This window comes from Diadema setosum, chromosome 18 (genome assembly GCF_964275005.1).
Source record: "Diadema setosum chromosome 18, eeDiaSeto1, whole genome shotgun sequence".
Classification (NCBI taxonomy): domain Eukaryota; kingdom Metazoa; phylum Echinodermata; class Echinoidea; order Diadematoida; family Diadematidae; genus Diadema; species Diadema setosum.
In genome coordinates, this window is record NC_092702.1 from 37,458,506 (window position 1) to 37,483,213 (window position 24,708).

Sequence of the window (24,708 nt, forward strand, 5' to 3'; positions counted from 1 at the left end):
AAAAAAAAAAAAAAAAAAGGAGAACCCTTTTTGTACCTTCTTGCTTATCATGGAACTTGTGCTGTCTGAGATTGGTATCAATTTTCTAAATGTCTGTGGACTATATCAACAGCAACTGAAGCTTTGGAGGAAACATAATAAGTTCAAATGAGGCTACCTGATATCCCCCACCCCTAAGAGAATTTCATCGTAGATGAACAATGTGTGATTATATAACATTTATTGCAAGTGTCAAAAACATATATTCACAAGTTCTTTCTTATTGAAATTTATGCTTTGTAACTGTTAACCTATGTTTTCTACCAATTCACAAAAGATAGAATTTGATTTGACATTTCCATCCATGAAAATTGATGAACTACATGTACTATTGCTATTGTACTTTGCAACATGTATACATTTGTTTGTGCATCATGCCTCACTCGAGACAACTATGCATTACACAAGTACTGAGTATACTCACATTTGATTACGGTATACACACAAACAATCCATTCGAATGTACAGCCTGTGCAGAAAGCTTTGCAGCATACACACACAAGTGCAAATGACTATCAGGACACATACACATGCACACTCAATAAAGCGCATGTACTACAGCTGATGAAGCACATGATTCAATCTGGTGAAAATGTGTGTAGAAAATTGTATATTTTAGTGGGTTTTAGAATTCGTGCTAGCCATAAGTAGCACTAAATCCACAGAAACTAATGTACCACAGATATTTCTTTGCTTACACTCAGTTACTCACTCGTTCCATTTCAATATTCATGAATTGATTGTAAAAAGTTATCTCGTACACTTCAATTTTGTTATTGCTGTGTATCTTAATTGCCAGAGATTTTGACATTGAAACATAGGAGGTGCTATTCTCAGATTTTACTGAGTTAGTCTTTACCCCTAGCTACTTCCAACCCAGTGTGCTCATGTTAATGTACCAGCTGGCTTGTAGTCTGAAGTGTTGTATATTGATAATGGCGTATTACTGTACGAGCTGAAATTTTCGCGGTGGTTTTATTTTCGCGAATTTCGCGAATCGCCTTTGAACCGCGAAAATAACAACACGCGAAAATAACAACGCGCAAATAGTTACGTTCAGTTAGACCGTCGCAACCGCGAAATTAACAACACGCGCAAATGTCCTCCAAGTAGCAATTCGCGAAAATATCTGTACGCGAAAATTTCAGCTCGTACAGTATTCATTTATTGTATGAACGTATGAATCCTAAATGTGTCTGATAGATAACTATACATTCTTCTATCACCTACCTGTCATAGACTGGTTCTACTACAGCCCAACAGGCGACCTGACAAACTCCATTCAAAGACAACACACTAATGACAAAAACTCTGGATTTGATGAGAGGTTTTTTTGGAACCAGCACATGTTACAGGATGTCTTGGATTGCCAGGTAATACACTTTCTCTTCTTTTGTATCATCAGAAATATTGTGTACTGCACTCAATTTCAGTCCTTTCCTCTTAATTGTGGATCCTGTTTTGGGAATTGCATAATAAATTTATTTCATTTGAAATGTAAAACTGTTTCACAATCATCTCTATCACCTATATGGCATGCAGTTTAAGGGGTTGTATGAGGGGAGAATTGACAGAGGGGTAATGACTGTTGTATTTATGTAAAGATCTTTTAATGATGTTGGAGTACAGAAAGAAGGGTTGTAGAGGAGGAGATTCCCACACACATAGGCACTGATGGAGACTGGTAAATTAACCCATGCTCAGCACTAATGTGTTAAAAGGGTTCCAAAGTCAATGCAATCACTGTCTTATTTGAGCGTACCAATCCACACAATAACATGTTAAAGAGATATCCACCATAGTCTTTAACATTAGCAACCATGTAGCAGAGAGAGATCTTTATGGTGTCTTCAATGGAAGGTAGCTCATTGAAGCAGCATCATACAGTCAGCCATACAATACACTGTCGAATATACAAATTTGTTTGTTAGTAAATTGTTCATCCGAAAGTGACTACACCATGTTGTAGTCAGTCAGGAAAATTAAAGTCAAAAGAAGTGACTAGAAAATAATATATATATTTCCAATTTAAATGGTCAGAGTGGGTGCCAGTGAAGACCTTGATTTGGGATTTGTCATTCTGCATTCCTTAGAATTGCAGTCAGAACTTATTTAGAAATAGAGAATGCTGACAGTATGATCATGACTTTTCTAAAAGCTCATGGACTTTTTCCAGTCATTTAGTGGAAAATGGAGAAAAAAGTGTGATGATTGAAGAAATCTTGAAAATCATTACAGAAAGATAGAAAAGATATATACAAATAGAAAACAAAAGATTACTGCCAAAGAGGGGCAAATTGAAGTATGTGAAAGATGAAGTCAATAGTCTAGTAGGATGTTGGAATGATAGCGATACGTGATTGCAAGTTTGTGGAAGGTATTTCCAAAGACAGTGTCCTAATTTTAGCCTTCAGAGTATCCCCTTTGACAGTGTGACATTGAATGTATGATTGCCATGAACCTGTGACAGGAAGGCAGGGATACCTATCTAATTGATTTAGTCTGTCACAGGATTTAACATGTTTCTCCTACGTCTACAAACCACAGCACACACACACACACACACACACACACACACACACACACACACATTATATACACACACATACATTGTACTCACTCACACAGACACATACACATATGCCCATTTACACCCACTCACACACAATGCACACAGACAGACAGACACACACACAGACACACACCCTTATTTAGCTGTGAGTCAGCTGTATATCCAAAATCAGAAGTAACTAAGGGTACAGTGATAACCTTATAGATATCGTGATGGTGCCAAAGATGACAGTTGAAAGTTACTGAAAGCTGACTCTAAAAAGGACATGTATACATATATTACCGAAAGATTTCAACAACTTTCTTATTTTATGCCAGATTTCAATGAAAGTTTTGTTTTTCTGTTTTTTAGGTTACTCGTACTGCAAAAGTGGAAATTTTCTCAGTGTTGAAATTTTTTGCACATTTCACGCAACCAGAAACTAGTGCGAAAATAAAAGCATAAAATATTTTTGGCTTGCTGTATATTCCAGTAGTTGATGTCTTGATCCTGTGGAATTATGAACACATAAAAGTCATCTTACATGTACCAGGACGAGCACGAAAAATTACTCACATTAAAATATCCACTTGTACAGTATAACGTCAACTTGAACATGGAGCAGAATGCAGTATGCCTTGAGTTGCTTCAGGACAAACTCTTGTCAATCTTAACATGGAGTGGAATATTTTATGCTTTGATCTGTTTCAGGACAAAGAGCTTGCCAAACCATGGACCATCCCAGTGGTCCAAGGGTGTGTCCAGATCCGGGAGTGCCGCATGTCCTTTGGCGGCCCAGAAGAGGGCGCTCAGAGTGGCGGTAGCGGAGGGGACAGCGATGATTCAGACATTAAGTTTAATCTCATGCTGATCTCTAGGAGGAGCAAGTACAGAGCAGGTTGGATCCCAGATTCCTCTTGCTTCTCTCCTTTCTTGTCTCATGGGGACCACACAATCACCTCATTTTGATCCTCAGCTTGAAAATGATTCAAATGATACTGGATTCTAACAATGCGGTTAATAGCAAGGGAATATGATGTGTGTATAATACAGAGACTTGTGATTTGTGTTAATTCTAGTAACAAAATGTATGTTGTTTCCTTTTCCTATGAAGTATGTCACTCTATGGGAGATGATCTTTGCATGTAATTTGTCATCAGGCATTCTTGTGTGGTTTCATTGGAATAGAAATATCCATGAGATGAAATTGATGTGAAATGTAACAATTTTGTATTTATGATATAATATCTGATGTTAGGATCAGATTTTGTCTCTGTTTGTAAACAAAAAGTAATAAAGAGAAATGTCATGGAATGAAGTCAGATTTCCCTCACCAAAGAGGAATTAATTTTGAGAGATTTTAGAGAAATGTGGACTCACCAACATCATATGGTTCTTTCCTCTGATGCTTCAGGGACTAGATACAGGAGGAGGGGCATTGATAGTTATGGAGCGTGTGCCAACTACGTAGAGACAGAACAGATACTACAGACAGCAGAGCACTCAGTGTCTTTTGTCCAGGTCCGGGGGTCAGTGCCAGTCTTCTGGAGTCAGCCTGGCATCAAGTATAAACCTCCACCTAGAATTGATCGAGGCAAGATTTACAATATTCCTCAAAGATCATGATAAAGTCATTTAGTACATGTAAAAACAAATTTATCATTTACCTGCCCTGACTGTTATTTTATACTTCTTAAAGGGACTGTACAGTACTGGTTGAGGTGGGGATTCATTTTTGAACATTCCTAAGTGAGATAATGAAAAGCCTCTTATGAAATATGAAAAAGCATGTAATTTTAAGAAGGATTCAACGTTTATTGTCCCCGCGGAACGAGTTCGAGCAGGGGACTATGAAACGGGCTCCGTACGTGTGTGTGTCCGTGTGTCCGTCCGTGTGTCCGTGTGTCCGTGTGTGCGTCCGTGTGTGATCAAAATCTTCAATTTGCTACTTCTCCGTCATTTATGAGCCAATTTTGATTCTGTTTGCTTTATATGATAGCACTATGTGGGAGCTTTGAAACTTCTACACAGAATTTCAGTTGTGACCTTTGACCTTGACCTTTGACCTATATTGTACATTTTCCTACAAAATGCTACTCCTTCGCCATTTCTAACCCGATTTCGATTCCGTTTGCTTTATGTGATGGCACTAGTTGAGGGCTTCAAAACTTCTACACAGAATTTTGACCTTTGACTTCTTTGACCTTTGACCTTGATTTTTTGACCTGTATTGTACATTTTGCTACAAAATGCTACTCCTTCGCCATTTCTAACCCGATTTCGATTCCGCTCGCTTTATGTGATGGCACTAGGTGAGGGCTTCAAAACTTCTACACAGAATTTTGACCTTTGACTTCTTTGACCTTTGACCTTGATTTTTTGACCTGTATTGTACATTTTGCTACAAAATGCTACTCCTTCGCCATTTCTAACCCGATTTCGATTCCGCTCGCTTTATGTGATGGCACTAGGTGAGGGCTTCAAAACTTCTACACAGAATTTTGAGCTTTGACTTCTTTGACCTTTGACCTTGATTTTTTACCTATATTGTACATTGGCTACAAAATGCTACTCCTTCACCATTTCTAACCCGATTTTGATTCTGTTTGCTTTATGTGATGGCGATACGTAAGGGCTTCAAAACTTCTACACAGAATTTTGACCTTTGACTTCTTTGACCTTTGACCTTGATTTTTGACCTATATTGTACAATGGCTACAAAATGCTACACTTGTACTCCTTTGCCATTTTTAACCCGATTTCGATTCCGTTTGCTTTATGTGATGGCAGCAGGTGAGGGCTTCAAAACTTCTACACAGAATTTTGACCTTTGATTTCTTTGACCTTTGACCTTGATTTGTGACCTGTATTGTACATTTTGCTACAAAATGCTACTTCCGGCGGGGACATATATTACGCACCGCGTAAATTCTACTTTTCCTTGTTTGATGAAAATTGGTTTTCAGATGGCTGAGATATCCCAAAAAGTGCTAATAATAAAAGGCGACATGCCACAACTTTATTAGGATCTCTTTGTTTCACCTTGTTTTTGGATATCTCAGCCATTTCAAAACCGATTTTCATTGAATAAACTTTTGATACCCCTTAGAACTGCATGCTCTTTGACATCTCAGAGAGTGGTTTCTGAATATCTCGCAAAACGTTGAAAGCTAAATCCTCACCTCGACCAGAACTGTACACACCCTTTAATACTGTGTACTGGATAAATGCTTCTCTTTGGAAAAGTGTCCTTGTGACATACAAAATTGCCATGAACTTTATCTTCTTAAGAAAAGTGTGTATAAACTTTAAATGCATATATTGATATTTGAAAGGGGCTTTTGTTTGCTTTGCTTAATTTTGTTGAGATTTATGCAGTCTTTTTGGAAGGTACTGACCTGTTTGATTGCACTGCATTGAAGAAGCTTAGTCAAACCTTGTCAATTCACTGGTTATCTGTGATAAGATTTGAAGATATCAATCTACTTAAGTTTTAATGACTCATGTGGATGTATTTCCTTTTGAAGCTCATGTTGCCTTATGACCTTCTTTTGTAGAGGATGATGAGACCCAAGAAGCATTCAAGACTCACTTTGAGGAGCAGCTGAAGCTGTACCGCCACGTTGCCATCGTCAGCCTGATTGAGCAGGCAGGCAGAGAGGCCATTGTAGGCTCTGCCTTCATGAAACATGTCCTGATGTATGACAGCTCCAAACTTACCTATATCACCTTTGACTTCCACGAGTACTGGTTAGTAGCATTTGAGTCAATCAACAGTTTTGCTTAAGCTTGATTCCATGTGTTTCATGTTAGGAGGATTCAAAGAGATGTAGTGATTGAAAATATTCTGAAGCTAGCTGACAAGCAAATAATGTCCTTCCTCCCTTACCCTCCCCCTCCCCCCCAAAAAAAAAACAAACAAACAAACAAACAAACAAACAAACAACCTTAAAGATGTTTCCATCTTTCAGTAAAATCTTTGCAATTGTTGAAATTCGTTTTTTTTTTCTTTTCAAGTAACCTCTTGTCCTGTTTGGGAGGGGCTTGTTTATTCAGGGTTCACAAGTTTAATGTACGAATCTGACCAAGAAAAGCACTCAAGAAATCCTTGTTTTTGATTGGCTGATATGTTTACAGTCAACTGAGGTAATTTCTTCAATGCAACACCTTCTTCTGCTTTCCACAGTGCTTACACTTCTGTCTATGATGGAAATATTCAACTTTATTCAAATCAATGATTTTTGTGTCGAGTTGTTATTAGTATTATAACTGGTTGACAAATTGCCTTTCATTGGTGTAAATAAGCACCGATTATTCAGTGTTTTAGTAAGTAGCCATGGTAAAAAAACAAGGGCATGTTTGCAATGCAATATTCAGCATGTAAAACAAGTCAGAAATTCTTGATAGTTCAGGTTTTTTTCTTGAAATCTCCTCACGTAATTCACTAGTCTTTTGTCTAGTGGTCACTTTCACACCATTACTCTGAGTTTCTCACTATTTTGTCATTGAGGAGTATTGACTCCCAGTGAGAGCACAAAGCTATCAGTCACAATTTGTTATGCCCATGAGAAGTAGATAGTCTTATTGTATGCTTTGAAATCCTCACACTTTTTTCTCTCAAGTGAAAACCATTAGCTTTTCATATCAATAAGACACTTTGCAACCCTTTTGACTTGCATTTACTGACAACCTTAAGTGGTGGAGAATACTGAAAGATAGTAGTTCAGTTCTTTTTATTTAATGGTTTTCCACACATTTTTATGTACACTTGTCACTAATGGTTACGAGTGTAGTAGAGTGAATAAGGGACAAATTTACTGCCAGATCATGACGGGCACCATGAATTTTTGTGAAATAATCAAGTGTAAAGATAAAAGCTGAAGTTCTGTATGATTATTTCATTCACAGCCGAGGCATGCGATTTGACAGGGTGTCTGTACTGCTGGAGAGTATCAGGGATGTTATCAAAGAGATGAGATATTGTTGGTAAGTCAGAGAACAAACTAAATTGTTTTATGTGGGGCTATATGGTATATATGATATATTTCACAGTGATTTTGTTTTGATTTGCTTTTATATTTTAATATTGTGAGTTGACTGATATTTGCAAATTCATAAGTCGGTCGCCAAAATATTGCGTCTTGTGACATAAATGCATTGTATATCATTGTTGAATCAGAAATTTGCTTTTCTCTTTAGGAGTGTTAATTCTCTAATTAATTAGAATGATTCTTTCTCATTTTGTCCTTTTTTCTCAATCACAAATTTAACTACTTGTGAAACTGTCCTACAATTCCTAATTTGCACTAATAAACAAGTAGTGCAACATGAAACATATTCCAAAGAGATTTGTTACACAAAGCAAAGGTTTTACAATTTTGTTATGCATTACTGTTTGGTGAATTGTTGAGAGTGCAGCCCATGAAAAGCTCTTTTGATAAAGCCATCCTATATTCTTAATATGAACATGTAAAACAGAGATCTTTATCTTAACCTGGTGAGGATGGGCTGATTTTGCTACAACACACATTTCCCATAGACACCTCGAGTACAATCAGGACTCATCCTCAACGGGTTAATCTTTGTAATTTTCATCATATTTTGTTAGTTTTGTTGAAACTATCTTATTTGTAATCAACTCAGCTTCAACCTTACTTCAAACCAAGATGACAGAATGTTCATAAGACTTTGAATACAGTCATAGCCTTTTTGCTACACAGTGGTTATATTTATGCCCAACAGATATTCCATTCCAGCTAATTTATCAATTCTAATCTAAATTCTAGTAAAGATAATCCTTAGCATCTGCTTTAAAGGGTAACAGCATGGTGCAGTGAGTGAATGCTCATTTTCATTAATTTTGCAGGATTTTGTGAAAAGTGCCTGAAAAGCTTCTGATTACATATTGAGATGAAATGTTTCCATGGGGACAAGATATAATTTGCAAGTTTGTTTTTCGCACCAGGGCTGATGCTGAGGGGGTGATTTTGGAGCAGAGAGGAGTGTTCCGAGTGAACTGTATGGACTGCCTGGACAGGACCAATGTTGTTCAGACAGCTCTGGCAAGAGTTGTACTCAGGACTCAGGTAGGGTCTAGTAATGATGTGTCAGATACAAATTGAAGAAACAAACAAACAAAACAACAACAACAACTAAACAAGAAAGTTTTACAGCAAACAACCTGCAATGAGATCAGATAGAAAATGGGATGCCAGTTAATTGGTAAATCACTGTTATGCTAATTTGATATACGAGTTACAAAGTCAGATGTTGATATATATAAAATAATACAGCGTGTCTCTACAGAGAATTCGATAGACCTAGAATTTGCAAACGCGTAATAAAATACTGCGCTAACGCAGACCCAGGTCGTTTCCACAGAAAGCGTATAATCGGTTAGAATCCGTCTGATTCTATGCCTGTATGCAGTTGTGACTGGATGTCTGGAAAGTTGACTACGTGCATTGTGGGTAAATAAACATTCATTATGACGGCTGGTACGATTGCTGATCGAGGGTGTTTGTGCAGTCTAGTTTAGCACTGTGTCTCATGAAGCACGTTGACATCAATTGTGACTTCAGATAAAACATCCAGGTCATACTGCGACCTCACATCAGCTAGCTGTAACGGGTTATTGAACCCGGCTTGTTTCCACAGTGCTGAAACGGGGAACTGACCTGGAAAGAACTACCTCTGGAGACGGTTACGATAATCAGTATGGGAATGGGAATGGGAATGGGAATCTGAAAGAAACCGATACTGGTGCGTTTCTACAGGCTCTTCTATTGGATACAATCCGATAGACCCGGAATTTGGGGTTCTGTAGAAACACGCTGAATGAGAGGTTATGACTGTGAGAGATAGAGAAAGAGATTAGAAGATTAGAACATCGTGAGAGAGTCAGTCATATCAAAGATTGGCTTAGTTTGAATTTTCTTCTTTATTTTTAGGTCTGTGTTATTGTTTTTGTTGGAGTGGGGTCATGCTTTCTGATGCTATTACTGTAAATTGTGAGGTGTAAGCACAAGGCGCAGTGTATGCTATGAACTCTTAAGACGTGCTATTTATTCTCATACCTCCCCAGGAGACTGTGCTGTTACAGACATTCTATGCATGATACAGTGGCCTATACATTCATTGAGTGGGATGTTTTCCCATAAATGAAAGCAGCAATTTCTCATACTTGGGGCAACAAGTGTTATGTGTATTTTGTAAGGCATTATTGTATTACTTTATTATCACAAGGAAGAGGCCGAGGAAGTACTTGGAAAGAATAAATGTAGACCATCTTACTTTCACTTTCAAATACCTGAGGAAATTGCACTCTCTTGAAAGGCCATTGAGAAGTAGAAAGCCTCTTTGATGGTGGTATGAGAGTACTACTCTGTACATTGGTATGTAGATTGTTGCTTTCAAGCATAGAAACCAGTGATTAAGTGCCGTCCTGTCTTCAAACAAGTAAATATATACTGTAAAAGTGGAAATTTTCGCATTGTTGAAATTTTTGCGCATTTCGAGCAACCAGAATCTAGCGCGGAAATAAAAGCATGTGAATATTTTGGCTTGCCATATGTTCCTGTAGTTGATGTCTTGATTCCGCTGAATTAAAAACATGCAAAACTCTTCTTACCCGGCCCAGCGCGAAAAATGTCATGCGAAAATATCCACTTTTACAGTAGTCTTATTCCTTTGCATGCACAGACATAGATCCTATCAGCCAAGTGAGAGTAAAGTCATGACTGAACCTCTTTGCTCATTGCATTGTTTTTTACTTGTTTTTCTTTACAGCTGCGTAAGCTTGGGCTCCTCTTACCAGACCAAAGTCTCATCCCCAACATCCGCTCCATCTACCAGGATATGTGGGCCAATAATGGTGATGTCATCAGTCGCCAGTATGCAGGCACCGCTGCCCTCAAGGGGGACTACACCCGTACTGGTGAGCGTAAGTTCACTGGCCTCATGAAAGATGGCTACAACTCAGCTAATCGTTACGTGCAGAACCAGTTTAAGGATGCCTTTCGTCAGGTGGCTATCGGTAAGTGTGAAGAATGTTTCTGTGTTGTCACTCTGACTAGTTTGTCAAGATGTGTGGTTTTGGTTGCTTCTTTACTACAAGACATTCTATAGAACATCATGGATGATAGTAAACTTATGACTCTCTTCAGCAAATTTACCCAAAGATGGTCAGTGTGATGAATATTTTATCCAGGAAATGATAGCTTGTGATGTAATGTAGTTAAATATGTATGGGAAAGAGGTGATGAACATGACTCCTTGTTATGTCTCTCTTGATGGGTGTTTTTCATACTTATCAGTGGATATGATTACTGAGTATGTACTTCCTCATTCTCTATGGCATCTATCCATCGTGTATTTTGGCTGACATAGTGATTAAACATTACTTTCATTGCAATTATAGTGCCTTTGGTATGCAGTCCAATTATTTGTACCAAGAATATCCTATAAGTTCATTTTCAGAATTCATATAGTTTGTGAAATTGTTTTAAACTCATTCTTTGTTTTTTATTTGATAGCGTGTGGTTAATGTTGAAAAATTTCATTTTTTAAAATGCATTTCAGAGGCAGACCAGTGCTTAGATTTATGACTACCGGTAATGAATTACATAATCACTCAGTGTAGTGTTTTTACACCCTCACCTGTTAACTCTTGGTGATGCTCTTTCTACTGATGTTCTTCCACAGACCTGATGCTTGGTAACCAGGAGGTACAAGAGGACCTATCTGTGATTGATGAGCAGAAAGCCTCTGCTGAGATGGGCCAAGATGTTTGGGATGGGGTAGATGAGGAAGACATCAAACAGAGAATCCAGCAGTGCTCCAGACTGCTTCTGCCAAAGACAGAGGCTAGGATGTATCTTGGAGGATGGGCCCTCATCGACTGTGACTCTGGGTATGCTGACAGGTTGCCCCTGGCAACCTTCTTTAGGGTAGTCTTAACAATAGACACACATCCTCAAGTCTCATTGGAGGAAGATAACCATCTAAATAAACATTTGACCTCCATGACTTCAGCCTTTATTAATTGATATTTTGCCATGTACTCCACTTGTAGGATTGGTTAGGGCTGCAAGTTTACTGAGACAAGGAGAAAGATAGAGAATCAAACAGATAGACAAAGAGTGTGGAAAAAACCCAAATATATGAAAGCTTACCAAATTTAAAGGGAAAATATTATTCATGTCACAGTGCAAACCCTCTTGGTCACATTCATTTCCATATGAGATTTTGTGGGTATGTGGAAGAAATGTGACTAGTTCAGATTTGCAACTTATCAATTCATAGCCATTTGTTTGTGTGTTTGGTTTGTTGGTTGTTGTTGTGTTGTTGTTTTTTTGTAAGAGAAACAAGGTTGAATATAACTTTCAGGAGCTGGTGAAGATCTTGGACAATAACAATGCGATCCTGTGATTATAGTGCAAAGGATTACATACACATCAAAATAACAAAGACAAAGAAAATCAGCATTTTGCCCCCAATCATGACCAGAAAGCTTGACAGTTTGTTAGCAAGTTGAAAGGTATGGTGCAGTGAATGACAATGAGATTATAAAATCCAAATATAGCCATCATTTTAAGCTGAGCTAAACTCATGGAAACAACAGTAGTTATTCCAGGGAGGTGGAAGAAAGATGGAGTGTGCTCTTCTGAGTTTCCTTTGAAGTCATGCGTGGCCCCGACAGCGTTTTTTTCCCCCTCCCGTAATCCCATTACTCACGCTCGGCGCACTGCAAGTCGTAAATCTTGTGGCGGAAATCACGACGCGAAATGCATTGTGGTCGGGGAATAAAATGGCGTCCTACGGTGTAAGCACAGAACTCATAGAGTGTATTCTGTAAAGCAGTGGTGTAAGCAGTGGTGGTGGTTCTGGCGATCGTGATTTTGACGGAGACGAGTTTGTTGAGGAGGAATTGCTTTTAGCAAATTCAAAATCACATTGACACAGCAACTTAACGAAATTTGATTTGCAATTGAAACTGAAACTCAGAAAGTTAGTTGGGCCTTGGCTTGGAAATTGGAGGCCAAGGCAAGGGCAAGGCTCAGGACACTGTTTAATAGCGCAGCGTCACCTCAGGTATGCTGCCTAGCAAAAGCATACCTAACGTTAGTCCTAGCTAGTAGACTCTAATATTTCACAAACTAGAATCTAACCACTGTTAAACGTTAGATTCTACTAGCTCCAGAGGTGTTCTCTACTACTTTTTAATTCAATTTTTTGTAACGTTAGCATGGGGTAGAGTCAAGCCGATTACCGGTATTTACCGATGAATGATCGAGGGAGAGTGAGGCGAAACACTGTATACTAAGCTCTGTTTTCCCCCCTAAAATATACTTACAGCATCATACATCTAGGCTTTTATAGATATCATCTTTAATTCTCTACGGAAAATTATTATAATCAAGGCTGATATGTCTAATTTACACTTTTTAACACTCAACTTTCTATTCCAATATGTATTTACTAGTAACTCAAATTCACCGAAACAACGGCAACGAACGCTGTCCCGACGCCTACGCGGCGGCCCTACAACAACCCGACGAGTACGCTGAAAAGCCCCAGCTCGCTCGGGTGCAGACGAAAAAAAAAAAACCGCCTCGGTCTCTATGAAGCACTACTTTTACACTCGAACTGTTTGAAAACACGCCCGAACACGCTCATGTAACTTATATCATTTTGAAGATCAAGGTCAGGCCTACCTCTCTAACTATAAAAAAATTGCGGAAATGTGCGGGATTTCTCATAATCGATACAGAAACAATATGATGACATCTCTAGCGCACAAAACTTACTGCTCAGTAACTCCGTTGTTTGTGTACCGATTTCGCTGGTTCAAACGGCAATCTCCTCAGCACAGTCTGCTGAACCAGCGAAAGGTATAGACATACCACGCTACCCAATTCTTGAGCCATAAGTTGTAGCTTTCGAAGGGGGACGTCTTTCACTGAATGTAATAGACTGCCAAAATTTTGAATATGACGTCATATTGTCGGTGCCACGCATCGCTTCAAAGCCCGATTTTTACGAGCGTGTGTTTATGGAAGGCCTGGAAAGGAGATCATGTTGCGTCACTCTAGTGCGCCGGAGGGTGATGGGTGGACCGATAAGGCCAGATTTTGACATATTTATCACAGAATGAGGGTTGGATTTCAAGACGTTAATCGGTGTAAGACCACTTGATTTTTTCTCTGAGGGAAGCTCTCAGAGTGCCATCTCCATCTTTCTTCCACCTCCCTGGTTATTCAAAGGAAAAGTGTGGCTGTTTCAATATCTGGACAAAATATGTTCCCAGTATGGCTTCAAGCTGTGCAGATTATTTGTTCTCTATACAAGTCACCTAGTACCTATAAGGTAATCCTCTTATCGTCTGTTTTAATCTTCTCATCGAATCAGATTATCACAAGAAATGCTGTTTTGCATTAGAAATCACTGCTTTTGCTGTTGACTTATGTATGGCTCTTTTTTTTAAAGTATTACCTTGCATCAAGTGAAGTTTTCATATAATTTAGAGGTTTTTAGCTCACCTGAGCCAAAGGCTCAAGTGAGCTATTGCGATCGCCCTTCGTGCGTTGTGCGTCGTGCGTCGTGCGTCGTGCGTCGTGCGTCGTGTGTCGTGCGTTGTCCGTCGTGCGTAAACTTTTTACATTTTCATCTTCTTCTTGAAAACCCCAAGACCGATTTTCATCAAACTTGGCAAGTAGCATCCCTAGGGGGTTAGGAACTCAATTTGTTAAAATGGGCACCATGCCCCACCCAGGGGGCCCCCAGGGGGGCCCAAACCCCCCAAAATTAAGGAATCTGTAAAAATCTTCTTCTCTAGAACCAGAAGTGATAGAGCTAAGTTAATACTATGAGTTAGTACATTGATGACTGTAGTTTCAAGTTTGTTCATGGCAGAATCAGGGGTGCCCCCCTTGGGACCCAGCGGAGGGGGGTGGGGAGGGGTCCTAATGGGGCCTAAATTATACATTTTCATCTTCTTCTTGAGAACCCCATGACCACTTTTCACCAAACTTGGCAGGTAGCATCCCTAGGGGGTTAGGAACTCAATTTGTTAAAATGGGCACCATGCCCCACCCAGGGGGCCCCCAGGGGGGCCCAAACCCCCCAAAATTAAGGAATCTGTAAAAATCTTCTTCTCTAGAACCAGAAGTGATAGAGCTAAGTTGATACTATGAGTTAGTACATCGATGACTGTAGTTTCAAGTTTGTTCATGGCAGAATCAGGGGTGCCCCCCTTGGGACCCAGGGGAGGGGGGTGGGGAGGGGTCCTAATGGGGCCTAAATTATACATTTTCATCTTCTTCTTGAGAACCCCATGACCAATTTTCACCAAACTTGGCAGGTAGCATCCCTAGGGGGTTAGGAACTCAATTTGTTAAAATGGGCACCATGCCCCACCCAAGGGGCCCCCAGGGGGGCTCAAACCCCCCAAAATTAAGGAATCTGTAAAAATCTTCTTCTCTAGAACCAGAAGTGATAGAGCTAAGTTGATACTATGAGTTAGTACATTGATGACTGTAGTTTCAAGTTTGTTCATGGCAGAATCAGGGGTGCCCCCCTTGGGACCCAGGGGAGGGGGGTGGGGAGGGGTCCTAATGGGGCCTAAATTATACATTTTCATCTTCTTCTTGAGAACCCCATGACCAATTTTCACCAAACTTGGCAGGTAGTATCCCTATGGGGTTGGATCTCAATTTGTTAAAATGGGCACCATGCCCCACCCAGGGGCCCGGGGGGGGGGGGGGGGGGGGGGGCAAACCCCCCAAAATGAAGGAATTTTTAAAAAACTTCTCTAGAATTAGAAGTTATAGAGCTAAGATAATACTATGAGTGAGTACATTAATGACTGTAGTTTCAATTTTGTTCATAGCAAATCCAGGGGTGCCCTTCTTGGGGGGGCGGGGGTTGGGAAGGTCCAAATGGGGGCCTGAAATGTACATTTTCATCTTCTTCCTGAAAACCTCATGATGGATTTTCGTCAAACTTTGCAGGTAGCATCCCTAGGGGGTCAGGATCTCAATTTATCAAAATGTGCACCATGCCCCACCCAGAGGGCCCCAGGGGGCCCCCAATCCCCCCAAATTAAGAAATCTTAAAAAAATTGGGCCCTTATTGTACATTTTCATCTTCTACTTGAGAATGCCTGGTCAAATTTTAGTAGAGCTGTGAATAATTTAGATTAGTGACTGTGTGAAAGGTGAACTTGCGATACTCAGGTGAGCGCTAGACCCGCGGGTCTCTTGTTTTTTTTATATCCAGTTTTCAGCAAAGCATTACGTAGTGTAGTCCTGAACAGATTAAGAAGTTTGGAGTGATTCTATAAAGTTCTGTTGGTTTATGCAGGTTCATAAAGGGAATCCTGATTGAATATTCCTTGGAGTAAGTTTTGTCATATAATTTTTTTTTGTTTTTTCCTTGTTAGGGACCTGGATGACAATGGGGATGATGACCGGGATATCCTGCTGATTATCTCAGAGAAAGCGTACTATATTGCAAGGTGAATAACGTTGCGTGGGTAACACATGATTTTTTTTTTTTTTTAAATTATAATTCTCATTCTTGAGAAGTGATTGATTTGTTATCACCTCGAGCTTATCGTGATGGATATACATCGTATGGAATGTGATATTAAAATATTATGTTTTATGTTTGTTAGTTTTTGAGTTTTCTACCAGTCTTATAAACTGATAAAGCTGAACTGCATGTGTAGTTGAGCCAAGATTGGTATTGCTGTGTTATGCTCAATGGATTAATTTGTACCCTGCCTAGTGTTTTCCACTAGTGTTTGAACAAAATACCATGTAATGTGTCAGCAGTCAATGATGTCATGTTAAAATTCATACTTAATAACTTCACTTTGCTGAAATGCAGTTCAATAATCTTCTCTTTTACCAGTTCTCATTCACTTCCATGTTATGTTATTGCAATATTTCTCTAATGTACAGCTATGACGATGAAGCAGAGAAGATAACCCAGTATGAAAGGATCCCGATAGATGCCATGACTGCTGTGGGTATAGGTAAGAACTGCACTACTTTCTTTTCCCCCTAGTTAGCTCAGACTCAACAAAGGATTAAAATAAACTATTGCAGTCAGTCATGGGTGGTTCTAAGCATCTGTGTTCCGTGGTTCCTTTGACATATTTACAATTTTCTTGTTCTTCTTTAAAATCCACAATTCCCAGTTGATCAAAATAAGCCAACAGTAGCACGGAACACGCCCATTGCTACAAAATAGCATATTAATCTTCTCTTTACATACGCCATCAGATGTGAATGAAACCTGGGAGGAACAAATAGTACAGATGGCCCCTGAAGGGGGCATGAGAATTCCCATCCCTCATTCCTTTTAGCGGTCATGCAGTGGCGTAATGATAAACTGTCATACTTTTACATGAAAATTTTAGGGTCTTGTGTCGTAGATTGTGAGGAGGGGCAACATGTACATATTCCAAACGGTTAAAGATAATAAAAAGTTTTGGTACCTCAAAAATTTCCTTGTCTTAGTTTGTGTTTCAGGTTAAAGTACCTTTCATATGACTAACACTGTGAGACTTACTCGCCCCAAAGTGCTCTCATGTCTTAGTAATCATGCAATTAACTGCGACCAGCAGCCCCATACGCATAGCGACCAGCAGTCCCATACGCATAGCGTAATCGGGCTTCGCATTGTAGCATTCAGGATCATGACAGATTTAGTATCGCGGGATAAATGTTAACTTAAAATCCCAAAAATTCTTCAATTTGAAGACTTACCAATTAAGGTGAAGTATTGAAAACAGGCTTCGGGCAACGTTTGGTTCTGCCTATAGTCCCTTTCTGTTCAAATTGATGACTGAATGTGACTCGGCCGAGAGGACCTTGGGAGAGCTACATTCACCATGTACACTGAATACTACGGCCAGTGCATGCGAACACATCACATGCGCACAAATTTCAAATCCCATATCAACGGATAAGATGTTTGTGTGCGCATGCGCTGGCCGTAGTAGTCAGTGTATGCATCGGTCCATGGTGTATGTATCTCTCCCAAGGTCCTCTCGACCGAGTCACATTCAGTCATCAATTTGAAAAGAAAGGGACTATTGGCAGAACCGAACAACTGGCAGAACCAAACGTTGTTCGAAGCCTGTTTTCAATACTTCAACTTAATTGGTAAGTCTTCAAATCGAAGAAATTTTGGGATTTTAAATTGACATTTACCCGCGATACTAATTCTGTCATGATCCTGAATGTTACAATGCGAAGCCCCATTACGCTTTGCGTATGGGGCTGCTGGTCGCAGTTAGCTATGCGTACAATGGGCTGCACGCTGCTGGTCGCAGTCAGTGGTTTCGTACAATATTTATCGACGCTGTACGGCGACGGCTCTGGTACGAAACCATTATTGCATGATTACTAAGACATGAGAGCACTTTGGGGCGAGTAATTCTCACAGACAACGTACTTTAACGTGAAACACAAACCAAGACAAGGAAATTCAGGGAAACTTTTGAGGTACCAAAACTTTTTATTATCTTTAAATGAGAATCATTAGGGTGAAATCAAACATCCTAGAGAAAGAAACTGTTGAAGAGAGAAATGCCAGACTGATTCCTTCCAGCAAAAATTGATTCTGGAGTCTGCAGTCATTCTGTGTGAAGACAACTTTGTTTCAAAGGTTGATGGTGATCAGTGGGTCAACATCAAACAAGAAGTTGTTAATCAGGGCTTGTCCTGATAAGATATTGCACAACTTGCCTCCATACTTGTTTGTCTCTTATCTCGACAGTGATTACCTCACTTCACTCACAGCTCTTAAAGGGAAAAACAACAATAAAAATGACATGGGGACACCCATCAATTTCATTTCAAGGCCTATGTCATCTACTGAAGCTATTTAAGCACAACCTGTGATGCATGTAAGAATATGTATGATGATTTGTCCCAGAAATTGCACAGGCCCTTCCCTGATCTTAGCCTTCATTGAGACATTTCAACTTGCAAAGAGCCCACACTCTTGTTGTAAACTTTAACAAAATTAACCTTAAGCAGTAGACTTTGAGTTGGTGTCAAATTGTGATTTGATCAAATATAATTTAAAGAAGTGTATGGCTGTAGAGTGGGTGATGAAGTTTGTGTTCCTGCATGGGATTTTTTTGAAGCTGTGATCTGATTCTGTGCAATTCAAGTTTCAGCTGTCCTTTCATGTCAATATTCCATTTGTTTTTGCTTTTTATTTCTGTTCAAAATTTGTTTGTGTGAAAATAGTGGTAATTTTTGACTGACATAGGGAGAAAGCATATTTGGCGAATTTCCACAATGTAATTCTAAATATCTGTATAAAGTAGGTTGGCAGTGAGACAAAGTGGTAGTTTTTGGCAAAGTGGTTTGAAGGCCCAGCTTATCTCTTCATTTTGTGAGAATGTAAAATTTTTCATGTTCTGTTCCTCAATCAGGATCGGCAACTACGTTCTTCTCCCATGCCAAACAGCGTTGTGTCCGCATCTATCACTCTGTCCAGGGGGAGGAGGGCTATTTCAGCACCCTCAAGGCCCTGCCCAGCCAGTCCAAGGAAGCAGCAGAAGGTGTGGCTGCTGTCATGATGTCATGATGATGATGATGATGATGATGATGATGGTAGTGATGATGATGGTAATGATGATGGTGATGGTAGTGATGGTGATTATGATGATGCTGGTGATGGTAGTGATGGTGATGGTGATGATGCTGGTGTTGGTAGTGATGGTGATGGTAATGATGACGATACTGTTGATGATGATAGTAATGATGATATTTATAGTGAATGTAGTGAGAGTATGTGTGATAATTCTAATTGTGATGAACATGGCCATGGATCAGAATGATGATGATGGTGGTTCTGATGATAGTGATGTTGGTTGATGTGATAGTGAGGTAGTTGTTTGGATGAGAAAAGATAGTGGGTGTGCTGATTATAAAAATGAAATGATTATGATGGGGCTGATTCTGACAGTGATGGTGGTGTGAGTGGCAGTGAATATGGAAATGATGATGATCTAATTAGCGTGAATGATGATGATGATGATGATGATGATGATGATGATGATGATGATGATAGGGCTTGTGTTATCATGCCTACTATGATCACTTGATGATAACCAGCACCTACTTTAAAATGTGAATAACTAAAGTGTATGTATATCTCAGGGTACAAAAAATTATTTCAGCATTAAAGTCATCAACTTTTTTTATGCCTCCGCCACGAAGTGGTGCCAGAGGCATTATGTTTTCGGGTTGTCCGTCCGTCCTTCCTTCCATCCGTCCGTCCATCTGTCTGTCCTTCCGTCCGTCCGTAATGAATTTTGTGGACAGCGTAACTAAAAAAACCTTTTGAGGTATCCTAATGAAACTTGGCATGTATGTGTATTAGGGGGTGAAGTTGTGCCTATCAACTTTTGGGTGCACATGCTCAAGGTCAAAGGTCAAAAGGTCAAGGTCAAATATGAAAAATTTCACTATTTCCACCATATCTATGCAATGCCTGAAGATATTTTCTTGAAACTTAGTGTATGCATGTATTACCCAATTAAGATTCTCTGGTGAAAGTTTGGGGTCATGAGGTCAAACGTCAAAGGTCAAGTAAAAATATTAAAACTCCGTATCTTGGAAATTGTTCAAGGTATCTTCATGGAACATAGTATATATACATGTACTGACTGGCAGTGATTATCTAGAGAATTTAGGGTTCATGGGATCAAAGGTCAGGGGTCAAAGGTCAAGGGCAACACTTCAAAATTTTACTTTTTCCCTCATATTTATGCAATGCCAGCAGGATTATTATTTTTTTTTACACTTGGTGTATGCATGTATAACCTAATAGAGATTCTCGGGGAAACTTTCTTTTTTTTTTTTTGCCTCAAAGGTCAAAAGGTCAAAGATCAAGATAAAGTGCTGAACTAACTTTTTCCTCCATATCTGGGAAGTGGCTCAAGTTATCTTGAAACTTCCTACATATTTATGCATGTTCTGCCTGACAGTGATTATCCTACGAATTTTAGGGTCAAAGGCCATATGAAAATGGTAACAATGCACGTTTAATACAGAAATTGCACTTTTTCTCCATACCTTGATAATTACTCAATGCATAAACTTATGAATGGGTCAAAGTCAAGTTAAAGTCCTTAAATCCCCAAATACATGCTCTCCTATTCATCCAATTAAACCTCGGTCAAGGAAGGTGAACATTCACCACAATTGTGACAAACTTGTCATTTTAATATTTTGCCAGTTTTGTGAAAATGTAATCACACATTGTCCACATGTACTATAGACCTATTAGGAGAATCATGCATTATGGCAGAGGCATGCCAGTCGCCTTAGCGACATTTCTAGTTTTTTTTAAATTGACATGCTAATACGAGCTAATTCCATCAAATATTCAAGATTTGTGTGCTCTTTCCTATGACATACAAGAATTGTGACTACCAGTTTATAATAATCATTGTTTTATGTTTTGATGATATCTTCCAGATATTCTCCACGCAGTAGTAGAAGCACTTGCCAAAGCCAGAGCCGCCAACAACCTAGGTCTAAAAGTGGTTGAAGACAAAATGGAGAAGTGAGTGTCGTTCTGTAGGTGCTTGTGATTTAAACTACCATATTGTGCAATAATTATGTGTTTATCTTGTAACTCTAGACCACGTAGAAACCTAGGCTGATCTAGAAATCACATTACAGGCACTATGTAATTGATTGTATCCCACTGGTTGCAGATTGTGATGAACTACCTGCCTGTAGAGATTTTAATGTATTAAAATTGTATCATTTACTAACAGTGAAATTTACCAATATAAATTGTATGTCATTGCCTGCCTTAAACTTGCAGTTGTAAATCAAAATACATGATGTACAGGAATTTGAACTCAATCTTATTGACTGATTTCCTTGCCTATAAGTGTTTGCAACAGAGGTAGAATTGTATACACCTTACCTGTTGATGGTATGTCATTTTGGCATCTCTTTCCTGTGGTGAGATAAATCCAAACTTTAATATTGTTTATTAAAGTATAGTTCTGCATTGCATCTTCAAAGTAAATTGATTGGAGTGTGTGAAGCAAAGTGGGTAACATAGTGATATAAGGAATGATTGGGTGTACTGGACTTGGAAAAGAAAATTATGAATTACTGCCAGCTTACAAAAAGATTATGGAGAAACAGGTGTTGATCTAAGATGATAAAATTCTCCTTTGCTGTCCAATAGGAAGAAGAGTAAGACTTCCCAGGAAGTGATCCGTCTGACTTCACAGAAACGCTTCACCATGTGGCTACAGGACAAGTTTGTACCAGAGTCTGTCTTGGCAAAGAGAAACCGTGGCAATGTCTCCAATCAGCCTCAGAGCTCCCCTGGGACAAACCGTCAGCTCATCAAGCCAATCAGGGCACAGGTGATGAGTCGATATTTCCAGTCCATGGGGGACAAGGTGGCCAATCTCAACCCACTGAAGAAAGTACGGCTACGTAAGCGTCAGTCCATCCCCCAGCAGGAGTCAGGTGGGGTTGAGAACCAGGGCTTTTCAGGGGAACAAGGCAGTCAGGATGCACTGGATGGCATTGTCATCAGTGACAGTGATGATGAAATCTTGGACACCTCATCAAGTGACACATCATATGACAGTATGAGCCTTGGTGACTGTCTGGAGATTTTGGGTGGGAATGCAGAGAATGTGGATGATGACCCTCTGAATGCCAGCATGCTATCACATGATGGAGAAGTGATCCTGACAACGTGTGGTGTCTTGGCTGTTGACCAGGAACGGAACAAGAGGAGCCTCAGTCTGCGACGACTCACTTCACGCAAAGGGAGTCGTCGCGGGGAAACCCCATCAGACAATGCTAACCCTGTGGGGCGAGCAAGACTTATGTCAGGTGACAGCCATGTGAAACACAATGCCCTAAGACCACTTCAATCAATGACACCACTGGGAAATAGTGATGAGACTGATAACTCTTCCCAAGATGTTTTTCAAGAAGATACAGTTGATGGTTCCCAGAGTGAAGAGACGAGTGGAAATGTCAGCGATTCCCATCAGGGTAGGCCAAGCATTAAATCTCCACGCAAAAATCAAACTCCTATTATACACCTTCCAATGGTAGAGGACCACTTTGGCACCATGGATCTCACCGTCAATCCTCTGCCAGAAAATTTCCATGACCACTTGTTGGTGGATTCCCCCCACTCACCAATAAATCGAGCAGCGTTCCGTGCCCACAGTGAGAACTCCCTCCAGGAATGCTTCATGAGTACAACGTCAACAGAGAAGACAGAAACAGACAGTTTGGAGCGGGAGGGAGCTCAGGCAGCCATCACCAAGATTGCTCTTCGCTTTAGGAACTTAGGGACGATAAATTTCAACCGGATGGCAAATCTTAGAGCAGAGCAGCAGAAGGAACAGATGCAGATGGAGATGAAGATGAGGAGAGAGTGTAAGACCAGGTTTATACAGCTGTGAAGACATTTATTAAAAAGCAGTGATGGAGTGTTGATATTAATGGAGGGATTAGATCTCACCTTTAGAATGACATGTATGATATATCATGGAAAAGAATACAGAAAGTTGTGGAGAGGGTTAAAAGTGAGTGAAAATGAGAGTTGTAGAGGAGTCCAAGAGAAAAAAAAGCCATTCAGTGGAAAAAGAAATACAGCTTGTCATGCTGTAGGATATACAATGTAATATATCATCATTACAGTGCTGAAATTAAATTCTATCATTGGTACTTGTAGAACTTTGTTTATAAAAATGAATATTGTATGACCCTGCACTATGGCTGCTGTAGGGGCTATTTGCAGATTGACTGACATGTTACAATTGATTTGCTCATTGTGCTTGAAGAGTGAGGTTGAAACCCCAAGGCAACATGTGACTGGCAACTTATGTTGATAGAGTCTGCCATGTTGATGGAGAAAGTAAGCTTTATCATGAAGAAACCAACAGACGAGATTGGAATTTTAAGCAACACTACTTTGACACTGTGCTACTTGTTGTAGCACTTCTGTCAAGGAAGAGTTTGATGAAGTATTCCCATACATTTTTCTTTAAATCTGCTGATTGATTTTTGCTCTGTAAATACAGAGAGAAATGGACACATCCCTCCTCCCACCACCCCCCCTCCCAATTTGATTGACATCAGTCATCATGTGATATGCATCATTAGAAGAAAGAGTCCCTGATATTGGTTCTCAAATATCAAAAGTCATAACTCTTCAGTGCCATGTTGACTGGTTAGCCTATGTCATGGCCTAGCATACCATCAATGAATGTTTAATAGACTTAAAGAGACCCAAGAGGGTTTTTAGCATGTTTTACAAAATGTACCGAGACTTGATGTATCATCTAAAACAAGAAAAATACCCCCCCCCCCAAAAAAAAAAAAGAAAAAGAAAAGAAGAAGACATTTTAAGTGTATTGCCCAACTGTAAGACTTCCTGTATACAAGGCTTGCACATGAGTTGAATATGTCTGCTCAGCCACAGTGTATTTCCCTGTGGTCAAATATTTTAATGTTTGATTTCAGTAGTACCAGAGAGAAACTTGAGCCAGATGCTTCATGCTGGTTTGTTCATAATGCACACTTTATGCACATACATTCATGCACAATGTCAAGATTTTTTTTTATTTTTTTTTTTTTTATACAAATGTTATTACTTCCAACTTGTGGACCCCTTTGAGATTTGTGGACAGAGTTGTGGCTGCCTATTGTCTTATTCTTTCTTTAATCAGATGTTTAATCTCATGTAAAATTGTACAGAGTTTAGTGACAGAGGAATTATTTTTTGAAAATAATTTTCACTTCATGTACAGAGCTTACTTGTGAGCAGAATGTAATGTAGAGTTACACTTTGTAATTAAAAGTAATACCTTTCATGTACATTGTAAATACATGTGTACCTGTGAGTGGGTGTAGAGAAATCAGTTAGTGAGTAAGAAGTTAGTCTACTGATACATTGAATTGTTATGTATAAAAAAGATGTGATAAATCTAGATTGAAGGTTAGGACAGTTTGAAGAAGGAAAATTGACTGATATCTAGGTTTCGTGTTACATGGTATTCAGACATTTTATTGCAATAGTGATAGACCATA

At 39.4% G+C, this 24,708-nt stretch overlaps 1 protein-coding gene across 1 annotated transcript in view; it reads left to right on the forward strand.

Moving 5' to 3' along the window:
• The window catches only part of LOC140241644 (phosphatidylinositide phosphatase SAC2-like), a 111,844-nt gene extending 87,652 nt beyond the window's left edge, over positions 1 to 24,192 (forward strand). The window contains exons 6-18 of the mRNA XM_072321385.1: positions 1,279 to 1,412; positions 3,302 to 3,488; positions 4,005 to 4,184; positions 6,148 to 6,340; positions 7,499 to 7,576; positions 8,556 to 8,676; positions 10,379 to 10,625; positions 11,294 to 11,501; positions 16,032 to 16,106; positions 16,555 to 16,628; positions 19,047 to 19,175; positions 21,100 to 21,187; positions 21,830 to 24,192. Of these exons, the coding sequence (XP_072177486.1) occupies positions 1,279 to 1,412; positions 3,302 to 3,488; positions 4,005 to 4,184; positions 6,148 to 6,340; positions 7,499 to 7,576; positions 8,556 to 8,676; positions 10,379 to 10,625; positions 11,294 to 11,501; positions 16,032 to 16,106; positions 16,555 to 16,628; positions 19,047 to 19,175; positions 21,100 to 21,187; positions 21,830 to 23,078 (2,963 nt within the window). The 3' untranslated portion in view covers positions 23,079 to 24,192. The remainder of the gene's footprint in view (positions 1 to 1,278; positions 1,413 to 3,301; positions 3,489 to 4,004; positions 4,185 to 6,147; positions 6,341 to 7,498; positions 7,577 to 8,555; positions 8,677 to 10,378; positions 10,626 to 11,293; positions 11,502 to 16,031; positions 16,107 to 16,554; positions 16,629 to 19,046; positions 19,176 to 21,099; positions 21,188 to 21,829) is intronic.
• The last annotated feature ends 516 nt before the right edge of the window (positions 24,193 to 24,708 follow it).